This window comes from Alosa sapidissima, chromosome 23 (genome assembly GCF_018492685.1).
Source record: "Alosa sapidissima isolate fAloSap1 chromosome 23, fAloSap1.pri, whole genome shotgun sequence".
Taxonomy (NCBI): Eukaryota; Metazoa; Chordata; class Actinopteri; order Clupeiformes; family Clupeidae; genus Alosa; species Alosa sapidissima.
Genome location: NC_055979.1, coordinates 2686951 through 2699933, shown reverse-complemented (window position 1 = coordinate 2699933; position 12983 = coordinate 2686951). Strand labels below are relative to the sequence as shown.

The 12983-nt window shown below is 43.7% G+C and overlaps 1 protein-coding gene across 2 annotated transcripts in view; it reads right to left on the bottom strand.

Annotated features, from left to right (window-relative positions):
• LOC121698440 (protein diaphanous homolog 3-like) overlaps positions 1–12983 on the bottom strand; it is a 295588-nt gene that overhangs the window by 142574 nt on the left and 140031 nt on the right. Inside the window, exon 17 of one of the 2 annotated variants that reach the window (XM_042080536.1) lies at positions 11599–11607. The exons of the other annotated variant lie outside the window; for it this stretch is intronic. Coding sequence (XP_041936470.1) covers positions 11599–11607 — 9 coding nt within the window. The remainder of the gene's footprint in view (positions 1–11598; positions 11608–12983) is intronic. 2 annotated transcript variants of the gene reach the window in all.

The following is a 12983-nucleotide window of genomic DNA, read 5'->3' as shown; positions in this document are numbered from 1 at the left end:
TCAAAACGTCATGTTTGAAAGTTTGTAGTGCTGCGAGGGAGAACGTGCACACGCAAGGGGCGCAGTTGACCAGAGCTGCGGCTGTCTGAATGGTCTGAACACAAGTGGCTTTGATAAAATAGCCCATTATTTGACATAATACCATTACGATATTGTCTCAACTACATATCGTTTTCAAAAATATATCGGTCGTAGTCGTAATACCGATATATCGCCCAGCCCTAAGTTACACTCCGTTAAAGATCAGTGGGCAGCCAGTGGAAAGGGTTGAACGTTTTAAATACCTCAGTGTTCACATCACTCACAGGCAAAGACTGTATTTTCTATGACAGCAGAGGAAATTCATCAGGAAAGTGAGGAAAGTGTCATCATTCATTTTGAAGGCCCCTGTTAGAAAGAGAACCTCACTCCAGTCCAGAGAGACTCTGGACATTTGCGCACGCACATACACCCGCTCGCTCCCTTATAAAAATTACGGATTGCTTAGGCTAATTGTGTTATTTTGTGAAGGTGTATGGACGGCTTATGAACACAGGGGCGCTGGCTAGTGCAGGGCTATGCGCCATTAATAGGCTAGCCTATTAATGGCGCATAGCCCTGCACAATTTAATGGTCAGAAAGGGCTTTAGTTTTTGAGATACCCCTACCGGCGGTAGAACTAAACCCAACAATGTTTTTCCTCATCTCTAAAGTCTCCCATATATGAAATGGATTCTTGGCTAAAAAAAATGTACTGCTAAGATTGTTCAATTAACAGATATTGTTATACACCCCAAAACCAAAAAAGGACTAAAATATAGCCTGTCCGTATTGGAGTTAAGGCTTGTTGAATACATCACGTGATGCTATACATACAGCCACTCCCTAAAGTGACTGTGGGTGGCTTTTGGCCTGGAGCTGATGTCATCAGACAGTGCCCAAGCTTCTCGGGGTGTTTCGACCCTTAACCGCTACACCCTCCAGCTGGCGGGTCAGCAGTGGTGGCCAGGTCACTGCCCATCATCTCCAGGCCTCCAGCCCCCCTCCTCCCTCTTAAACCACAACCAGCATGAGGCTCTCTCTGCTGCCTCCCCAACCCTGCGCACAGCTGTCTTCCTCTCCTTGCCAGATATGCCAAGTGCAGTGAGCACCGATCACATTGACTGTGCTGGGAACCCTCTGCACCCGACCTCCACTGGAAACAGCCATGCTTGCCAGCCTTTGTCTTTGCAGTCCATGATGAGGTCCTGGTATTTTAGGCTCTTCCTCTCATGGGCCTCCTCACAGCCTTCCTCCCAAGGCACAGTCAGTTCCATCAGGATGATTTTCTTAGCTTGCTCTGACCAGATGACAACGTCAGGCCTCAAGGTGGTCTGGACGATGGGTGGGAAAGTGAGCTTCTTCCCCAGGTCAACTGACATCTCCCACCCCTGTGCCCCCTGGTGGATGTTGGTCCTGGCTCTTTTAACTGAGGATGGCTTTTCTCCTGCCCTGACAAATTGCATTGATGGACTTGTGGCTTGGTTGGTTGTGGTCTTCTCCTGGCCTGCTTGAAAATGTCAGCCATCACTCGGAGCACTTGGTCATGCTGCCACCTATATCTCCCCTGAGCCAGAGCGATTTGGCACCCTGCTAAAATGTGGGCCAGTGCCCCCCTCTTCCCACACAACTTGCAGAGCGGGTCCTCCCTCAAGCCCCACCTGGCTAGGTTCGCTGGTGATGGGAGTGTGTCATACACAGACCTCAGGAGGAAGCTAACACGGAAAGGTTCCAGCCTCCAGAGCTCAGTCCATGTGACCCTCCTGTTTGGGAGGTCCCATCTGGTCCATGTTCCCTGGGTTGCCAGTTTCACAGCCTTAGCCTTTCGTGTCTCTTCCTCCTGGTTACGAACTTCCGCTTGTACCATCTCCCGCCTCTGCTGGACGCTTACCTTCCTCCACTGTGTGAAGTGAGATGTTCTCAGTCCTTGCCGACCCATGCAGACATTGCCAATGATGTCTCTCAACTCCAGGGAGCAAATTAGCAGATCAATCACACAAGCTCTGACAACTTCGAAACTTGGTATGTTTATAGTCAGGAACTTGCTTTACCTACTAGAAAAGACTGGATGTGAATATCTTGATGTATGGAATGAATAGAGACATGTAAACATACACCTAAAACAAGCAAAAAATGTATATCTATGCAGAATGTTTTCATTTACTTTGTAGCTGCTTTACCAGGGATTATCATAGAAACACATATGATGGCTTATGGGAAAGGTGGGGTTGTTCTGAATCCAACGATACCAAATATGTAAATATAGTCAGGAATCAGGGTGTTCTGTCACTCAATGTATGATGTGTCCAAAATGAAAGAAAATGTAACACTGGCAAAATACAGTATCATGTCCAAATCACATTATCAGTGGTGAGAAGTATGTTGACAAATTCATTGTACTGCAAGGTAAGTTACAAAAGGCAGTGGTTCTCAAAGTGGGGTCTGGGGACTCCTTGGGGTCTGCGACCGATAGCCAAGGGGTCCGCAAAATAATTTGCTTGAAATTATAAAGTTGAGTTTTATCATTTTAAAAATTTATATCTATGGATGATGCCACTTTTCACCCATAAAACAAGCAAATTGTGTCTATTTGCTCCTACCCACATTTAACTTCACTTAGGTCATGAAAAACCATTCCTACTACTGCTTAGCGTGGCTTATTTGTTAGCCAGCTAGCTGATGAATGTGTAGGCCACAACTTCAGAGAATACAAATGACATGCTTAATTGTTAGGGGTCCTCAGAACCAAAAACACTGAGAACCCCTGACATAAGGTAAGTGCTGCTCTATATTTACATTTAATAATGATACATTTCATATGTCCCAGTATTAAACAATTCATATGAAACACAGATCAGATTGAATCAGGTTAACATTGGGATGGAACATCTTTATCATCTTTGAGCTTAATAAAGGCTTTGTTATAGACATTGGTCTGCTTTTTTTATTCTTTTCTATGGCTTCTGCTATATTTCATATAGAGATGTAGTGTGCAAGGCACATTTTATGGTATTTGGCATGATATGCAAAGAGATCTGGGCATGAAAGAATTTGAATGTACATCTTCATCAAGCCTGTCAGAAGCTGCCCGAAGGACCTTGTCTCTGGTACTGGGGACAGCCGTGGCCTACTGGTTAGGGGTTCGGGCTTGTAACCGAAGAGGTACCGGTTCGATCCCCGACCCAGAAGGAAAAAAAAGGAAAAAAGGCAGGGGCAGTGGTTGAGCACTGCTCTCCCATGCCCACATCCACGGTGGCCTTGAGCAAGACACCTAACCCCTCACTGCTCTCCCATGCCCACATCCACGGTGGCCTTGAGCAAGACACCTAACCCCTCACTGCTCTCCCATGCCCACATCCACGGTGCCCTTGAGCAAGACACCTAACCCCTCACTGCTCTCCCATGCCCACATCCACGGTGCCCTTGAGCAAGACACCTAACCCCTCACTGCTCTCCCATGCCCACATCCACGGTGCCCTTGAGCAAGGCACCTAACCCCTCACTGCTCTCCCATGCCCACATCCACGGTGCCCTTGAGCAAGGCACCTAACCCCTCACTGCTCTCCCATGCCCACATCCACGGTGTCCTTGAGCAAGGCACCTAACCCCTCACTGCTCCCCGAGCGCCGCTGTAATAAGGCAGCTCACTGCTCCAGGTTAGTGTGTGCTTCACCTCATTGTGTTCACTGTGTGCTTTGTGTGTTCACTAATTCACGGATGGGATAAATGCAGAGACCAAATTCCTTGTATACGCAAATATACTTGGCCTATAATTTACATTGCCCCTGTACCAGTCGAAATGGCTGTCAGAGGTTCTGGTTTAGAGCTGGCTTTCCCACAAATCAAACAATCTCTCCGTATTTGAAATGATGTTATATCAGCCCTACTCAGCCTTCTTGGTGCAGATGTGCTCTCACTCTCAACATTTGCAACTTGCTGCTGCTCACTGATTTTTGTCTTACTGCAGTAGTTCGCTCTACATGATACATGATATGAAACTTTGATTTTGGAGGAGATATCATCTGTATATGGAGCCAGAGTTTTATGAACATCACCATCTCTCTCTCTGCTGAGCAAGGGTAAGTATGCGTTAGAGGCCTTCTACTTTGGGGTTTTGGACATAGGGATCTTCTTCTTGCCCTTTTTAAAATGTTTCCCACAAGCTTTGGATCCAATTCTCCATAATTCAAGAGACTAGTGAAAAGGAAAAATGATATACATTTCAGAATTTTCATTGAAATGCAAATCAAGTTGAATTACACATGCAACATTAGTCAGAGGGCTATGTACTTTCTTAGCTAGGGAAAGTAGTTTCTTCAACTAACTGTTTAGCTAGTAAGCAGTGTAGGCTCTACTGTCCACTGCTGGTCTGGACAGACAAAAGCTAACAATATTATGTTTCATTATTCAGTAATGACTTGACAAAACAAAATTCAAGTGAATGTAAATGTTTTAATAAAGGTGTTCCATTCCAATGTTAACCTGATTTAATTGGATCTGTGTTTCATATGAAATGTATCATTATTAAATGTAAATATAGATCAGAACTTACCTTGCAGTATCAATGAATTTGTCAACATTCTTCTCACCACTGATAATGTGATTTGCCAGTGTTCTGTTTTCTGTTTCATTTTGGACACCTCATACATTGATTGACAGAACACCCTAATTTGTCATACTATATTTACATATTTGGTATTGATGGATTTAGTACAACCCCACCTTTCCAACAAGCCATCATATGTGTTTCTATAATAATCCCTGGTAAAGCAGACACAAAGTAAATGAAAACATTCTGCATAGATTCATTTTTTGCATGTCCACTTATTTTAGGTATGTGTTTACATGTCTCTATTTATTCCATACATCAAGATATTCACATCCAGTCTTTTCTAGTAGGTAAAGCAACTTCCTGACTATAAACATGCCAAGTTTCAAAGTTCTCAGAGCTAATTTACATGCCTTAACTCCCATACGGACAGGCTATATTTTAGTCCTTTTTTGGTTTTGGGGTGTATAACAATATCTGTTAATTTAACAATCTTAGCAGAAGTTCTGCCGAGCATCCCATCAGAGCACCTCTTCCTAGTCTGCAGGATGTATACCAAGAGTACAAACAAGGGCCCAGGATATTTTTAAAAGAACATATTCCTCATAGGAGGAGGGAAACAAACATAAACTTACAAACACTCACTCAAAACAAATGTCTGTATAATTGATGAACTGGTGAAGGGCAGCCTAATTCATGATGGCAGTGTGCTTGGATCTGACAATCTGACTAAGACCTGGGGCCTTTAAACTTCACTGCTTTATACTTCAGCAAACACCACTTGGCTGCATTCACAAAGCACAATACACAATTACTCAGTTACTCTCTGTCTGACCTGGTGTGCACTGTTGTACTCAATTAACACTAACACTACATTTAGATGGAGTGTGTGTGTGTGTGTGTGTGTGTGTATGTGTGAGAGATATAAAAAGAGGGAGAGATAGAGAGAGAGTGAGTGTGTGTGTGTGTGTGTGTGTGTGAGTTAGAGAGATAGAGAGAGACTGTAGATGAGTCTGTGTATGATAAAAGTAAGATAATGGAAAATGCATTTGCTCCCATTAAGTCATCCTCTCCTGATCATCCCCCCCTTCTTGTGCACCTGTACGCACACAAACATTAAAGTGGCAGTCGGTGAAGTGTTCATCAGTCTTTAAGAGATCTAATTAAGATGATAAGATCCATTATCCCACATCCTCCCTCATCCACCCACACACTTACACACTCACAGTGAAGGTAAACTGAGGAAGAGGAGATGGAGGGGGGTTGTGCTGGGTGAGTGCATTTGCTTAGTTTCTGAGAAAAAACAGATGAGGAGCACAGCCAGCATGTACTCTGCACTCAGATGTAAACACATGGAAAAACACACACAAACACACACCCACACTGACTTTGCAGAGCTGGAAAGGTGAAACACAAGTGAGGTATACAACTTTTACACTGTACATACAACAGTAATGAATAACAGCAGCTTAGAACAAGTTCTTCTATAGAGTTTGGGAGTTGAGAGAATGCGCTGTTGGACATAGTTGAAGAAATATGGAACATTCACAGAAATAACCACCAGTAGTGGGTTGGCATCAAATTCTGAAATCTATTTCCACTACAAAGCACAAACGTAGTCAGAATACTGTGTACAGTACATGCAGAGAAAAAAAATGTGTTTGAATGTGTATCGCCATTTCATTCTTTGTATATGGATATGTAAAACGCAAGGCAGTCAGCATTGCCAGTGCACTCTGAAGACACTGGCTTACTACCAGTGAAAAACAACCATGTCTTGATGTGCCACTGGAGATTGCCAGGCAAAGTTAACCTACACATGCTGCATGCTAAACATGCTCCACTGAATTACTGTATCATACTGGACACGGACACTGCATGGCAATGGCATTGTGTACGTGCACTTGCTATGGTGGAAGGATGGATATGGAAGATTGAAGGAGGGAGAGAGGGAAAGAAAGAGAGCCAGAGAGAGTGAGAGGGGTTATTTGCTAGTTGGTCCCAGTGAATGGGGCATCAGGGATGCAACGTCACGGCCTGCAAAGCCAGAGGGAAATAACCAGCAGGAAGCCATTCAACAGCATCCCATTTACAGGCTACCTGGAGATTAATAGTGCCTTGCAACACACACTCACAGACACACATGCAGGCCCCTTAAAATGTCCTGTCCGCCCGAACAAATCCATCTCTCCTTCCCATCTAATAAAGCTCCCTCTCCACATGTCCCCCGCTGAAATTAAATGTCACGGTTAAGTGGGACATCTGAGGCCGAGAGATTTACCCTGATGATGACTTGGAAAGATACAAAAAAAAAACATAACATGTGGTCATCATAATCTGACATTGTGCTTGCAGTGGAAATGTGGAGAGTGAGATGGACAGAAGGGAGAATGTGTGTGTGTGTGTGTGTGTGTGTGTGTGTGTGTGTGTGTGTGTGTGTGTGTGTGTGTGTGTGAAAAGGATCTGCTTGTCAGAGATGTGTGCACTTGCTATGCTTAAGTGCTATTATACAATGCAGGAGAAGCAACCATGAGTTTTGAAATTCATCCTTACATCCCCAAAGGTTATTAACTGAAGTGGAGTGGATTGTAATATATGTAGCCTAGAAGCTCCTCGCTAGCACCACATTGACACATCCACCTACATAAGATGCTCTGGGCATATGCTGTACATATAAATAAATAACATATATTCACCAAGGGTAAAGCAGAAAGACGCATAGAAAATGCAAATACACTCCAAGTGGAGGATCAGCTGTGGTCAGGTATGCTATTGGTCTGCCTACCTGAGTATTTCCTTGCCAATAATTAGAGGCTCTGAACAGCACTACAGGAGTTAATTGTCCCATTGATGTTAATGGAACTTTCTGCAGCACTTTGAAGAGCCGAATAATGAATTCCGATACTGTACGCAAAGAAATATAGTGCTTTTAATCTGATTTTAGAAAAACTGTGATTGACAATGCTATGTAAAAACTTCAGGTACTTACAGATTTGAAACAGACAGTACATGGACTGCTGCATTTAACAACTATATAGATGATCGATTTTCCCTGACACTCCTATGCTACCAGCCTCTGACTGGTACATGTGACATTGACCTGGTAGTGGCAATGGTTGGGAAAAGGGGAAAAAAAAACAACCTTACATTACTTTACAGCTGGGGATGGGAGTCTGCTTCTGTTTCATTCAATTCACTTTTATGACATGGCTGACCTATTAGGAGGGCACTTAGAAGGAAGAAAAAAGGATCATACTTCAGGTCCAGTGGATGGATCTTAAGAATGTCTCTAAAGCTCCCCAAGAACTCGTGCTCTCTATACCTCTCTGATGTGGGTCTGTGCTACTATTTACCCAGGGAGATGATTTTTAAGAGTTTCCTTAGCACATATGGCTCCAGAGCCTCTGATTTTTTGAATGAGAGAAAACACTTTCACTGTCTGTCTGTCTCTCTCTCTCTGTTTAACGGTTTCATCTCTAAGACTCTGAGATTGTGGGTGCTTTTTGCTGATAGATGCTAATGCCCCCTCTACAATTAGACAAAGCATAGGGCAAAAGTACAGAGGGTAGTTCACAAAAACATCAAGATCAAAACTCCCATAAATAAATCCATAGCAAAACACCATTAGGCAGACAGATCCATCTCTTAACTCTGAGGGTCAATGCAGCGGTTTGTCGAAATAACACAGACACTACAAACAAATCACACGGAATGTGAAATGACAAGGGCAAAGGCAATTCTGACACAACAGACCAAGCATTTTCTATCCCAAATCTGGATGTTTTAAGTCAGGCTTAGGATTGGTTTGGCATAAACACAACCTAGGGTCTATTTATGGATGATAGTGAGTTCAAACTTTAGTTTGGGAGCAGAATTGCATTAATCAGACGTGTTTTGAGATAGATCGCTGTTTGCATTAGCAACAAAATGGCTTATAGCTTGTAGCAGCGGGCATAGATATACGCCAAAATAAATTGCTAGGCTATTTTCAAACCACTGACAAGGTTCAAAACAGCCTTACATTTCGGTGGTAGTGTGGAAAGGGTCCCTCCAGGGAAACTGAAGTATTCTAAACTTTGAAAGTGTACAGAGATGTGAAGTCAGTGTCAAAATACACAAACACATTGTAATGAAACCACAATCTAATGTTTTAAAGTTTGTAGCAAAGACAAGGCTCTTACTTGCAAATAGTAGCATATAAAACTTGCTGAAAATAAACACAGATAATAAAACAAATACTTGTGTGTGAACATGTCTAGATATTGCATGTACTGTACACACCCTTACTTTATTCTCTGTGTCTTTTAAAGCCTAATCTAATTCATGCCTGGCTAGTGACAAGCTACATGTGTGTGTGTGTGTGTGTGTGTGTGTGTGTGTGTGTGTGTGTGTGTGTGTGTGTGTGTGTTGGCAAGTGGGAGTGCAGTGGGTATTGATTTATGAGATAAAGGGCCTTTTACACACATACACAGGCTGACCCTGGGGTCATCCTCACTTCCACTGTGGAAGGAGATGATGAACTGATAACACACTCCACAGCAGACACCCTGGGCTTATCACCTGCTACTCTCTCTTACACACACACACATCAGGCATGCATTAGACACGCTCTGGCACTTAGAGGGTTGTGTGCATGTGTTTGAGTGAGTGTGTGTGTGTCAGAGAAAGACAGAGACAGAGAGAGAGAGAGAAAGAAAGAGAGAGAGAAAATGGCCATCGCCTATTCATTGAACATCACTGATGTATTTTCATAAATAATGTAATGCACTTTAATGAAAGTGCTATTAAGCATTAATTACATATCTATAACATGGTTATAGCCAATTTGCTCTTAAAGGGTCATTTTCACTATCTCTAGTACACCCATTGGTAAGCAGTAAGAATAGTCCATGCAAATCATCTTTCAATTTACTTGCGAGCTTACTTTTGTTTTTGTGCTCACAAAGAATCTCTCTCTATCTCTCTGAGACACACACTGAGACACACACACACACACACACACACACACCCAAATGCGGTCATGCATTCAGTCAGAGTGTCTATGCATTCATGTCAGATGGTCCCATACATTTACATAGGAAGCTTTCATATATCCAGCAGAAATGCTCCATATTGGGACCTTGTAGATGAATGAGACTGTACCAGTGAGAATGTATGTATGTATGTTTGTGTGTGTGTGTGTGTGTGTGTGTGTGTGTGTGTATGAATACAGTCACTGCTCTTCTTTTTTAGTATTCATGGCACACACACACACACAATGCTATGCCACAGTGAGCAGCACTGGCCAGCTCAGACTGTGTGAGTGTGCTGCTGGGTGTGTGTGTGTTAATGTATTTGACTAATGCAATTGTATATTTGTGTAATGTGTTTGTGTGTGTGTGCATGTGTGTGTGTGTGTGTGTGTGTGTGTGTGTGTGTGTGTGTGTGTGTGTGTGTGTGTGTGTGTGTGTGTGTGTGTGAGAGAGAGAGAGAGGGAGAGAGAGAGATAGTCTGTGTGTTAAATCAATTATGTAGAATGTGTATCAGAAAGAGGGTGTTTGTGTGTGACTGTGGGAGGGTTGTGTGTCTGTAGAAAGATGAGTGTAACTACCCACATGTATGAGCTGGACGTGTAAGTAATATTAAGTGTCTGTGCCTGCATTTTGTGTGTGTGTGTGTGTGTGTGTGTGTGTGTGTGTGTGTGTGTGTGTGTGTGTGTGTGTGTGTGTGTGTATGTGTGTGTGTGTGTGTGTAGCATCCCGCTGAGCGTGATATTCGGCCTCTTGCTGTGCCCTTTGAAAGCTTCTTTTAATAAAAGTCTGAATGAGATAAATAAAAAAACAGATGCTTTTCTGCACTCTCCATTCGCTTCAAGCCACCCAATACATTTTGCTTTCTAACAAGCAGCATCCTACCCTCTTGGCATGACATTTGCCTCCTCTCTCTCTCTCTCTCTCTCTCTCTCCCTTTCCCCTCTGTGCTTGTGCTCTTTTAATGCTCTTTTCTTCTTGGCTTTTCACACATGTTTGCTTCACCACTGAGAAACCCCCCCCCCCCCCCCGAAATTAACTTGTGTTTGTGACAAATCACTGTGGTTTATGACATCCTCAGCCTTACGATGGAAAAACACAAGTACTCAGCACCAATGGACCAGTATCACACACACCACCACTATTCAATTGTGCAGATGTCCTGAGTGATTTGTATTTTCTTAGTTAGTAGTATTATTATATGAGAGAGTGTGAGTGTGTGTGAGTGTGTGTGTGTGTGTGTGTGTGTGTGTGTGTGTGTGTGTGTGTGTGTGTGCGCGTGTGTGTGTGCATGCAGAAGCAGAGGGCAGGGGCGGGGAAAGGGGGGGTGTTGACAGGGCTGTGCATCCGAGCGTGCATGAGACACGCACCCCTCCACACGCTCACCGGAGCACTGCTTTGGTGAGCAGCAGTAGCCGCGGCAATGCCAGTGGTGGGTCTGATGTGACATTTTCATGATGATGAGAGTTCTCAGCAGGGAGACACAGGCACGGGAAACAAACCTACTCACAGGTAAATATTCTATCATTCACCAACAAGGGCATTCACCCGCTTCCTCATGCCCTACAATGGCCATACTACATGAACTATAAACAGTCACTGAAAAAAAAAAAGTAATCTGTCTTGTGTGTCTCCCCGCAACACAAACAGGTCTGAGCTCAGTGTCTCCTTCCTTGACTAAAATGACTAAATGCTTGTGAGTATGCTCAGTCACCAGCAAGATTTCTGACATTTCAGACAATACTGGGGAGACTCTCTCTCTCTCTCTCCCTCCCTCTCTCTCTCTCTCTCTCTCTCTCTCCATGTGTGAGTACAGGTGAAAAGGGAAATCCCTTGCAAATGTATTATGCCACACAGTCAAACAGATGAGAAAACAAAAACAGTGAACACAGACAAAACACACACACACAAACCCAAAAACAAATAGGAGCATACGTGCACAGACATTGACACACCTGTCTTTCATTCACACACTATATTCACATTGACACAGTCACAAAAAGAAGGGGGGAATGCACTGACCTTTAGGTTCTGTTCCAGTAAGCAGGCATTCAAGCAACGCATGTCAGAGAGAGACACACAGAGAGAGAGAGAGAGAGAGAGAGAGAGAGAGAGAGAGAGAGAGAGAGAGAGAGAGAAAGAAAGAAAGAGAGAGAGAGAGAGAGAGAGAGAGAGAGAGAGAGAGAGAGAGAGAGAGAGAGAGAGAGAGAGAGAGAGAGAGAGAGAGAGAGAGAGAGAGAGAGAGAGAGAGCACATGCATTGGTTAGTTCTTCAGCAAAGCAGGCATTAGGGCATTATACATTCAACACCCTAGCAAAGCAGGCGTTAGGGCATTATACATTCAACACCCTAGCAAAGCAGGCGTTAGGGCATTATACATTCAACACCCTAGCAAAGCAGGCGTTAGGCCATTATACATTCAGCACCCTAGCAAAGCAGGCGTTAGGGCATTATACATTACACCCTAGCAAAGCAGGCATTAGGGCATTATACATTCAACACCCTAGCAAAGCAGGCATTAGGGCATTATACATTCAACACCCTAGCAAAGCAGGCATTAGGGCATTACACATTCAGCACCCTAGCAAAGCAGGTGTTAGGGTTGTTCATGCAATATGGCAACACACACAGGTAAAGCAGTTATGTTTGTGCAGGTGTGCATGGGCGTTGCAGACACTCAAATGATTGGCCTTTCGTATACAGTTCCAAGCTGTGAAGGAAGAGAAAATAAATAAAGCGATCCAGAACTGTTTCTGCCAACTCCTTCTAAGCCAAACTATTTTCACTGCATTTAGTGTGGTTAGGAGACCCTTATAGATGTTCATTTCAGATGAAAAGTTCACCAGTGGGGGAGATAAAGACAAAAAAAACATTTGGCAAATTAACTTCTACTTCTATCAAATTAATAAACATCAGTTTTGAATGCAATCATATGGGTTCAAGCACATTTAAATGATGGCTGGGGTGCTGCAGAACTGGTTTCCCAAGGCTCTCTACTAAGAGGCTGCAGGAGAGAGCTCAGCTGTCCCTCTGCACTTCTCATCTCCCCTCCTCATCGGTTCCCTCCCTTCTCCCGACATTTCCCCTCCTTTCCTCTCCCTCAGCAAAGGACTTTGGGGCTCTCTTGGGTGTCTTTTAGGCGTTTTGGAGGGTGTAAAGGCCCTCTTTACAGGCCCAACACAGAAGCCCCCCCCCCCTCCCTCCTGTCTCTCCCTGTATGTCTGAATGCCCTCCTGACGATAACCTGCCAATTACCCAGGAAGCTGGGCTCGCGCTCTTAATACTCCCTGCTGGCTCATTTGGCCTTAAAAGAACAACAACAACAGGGGAGATGCAAAATATCAATATTAATAACACACTGTTCCGAGTTAACACAATCTCTGAGGGCCATTAGGAAGAAGGGGAAA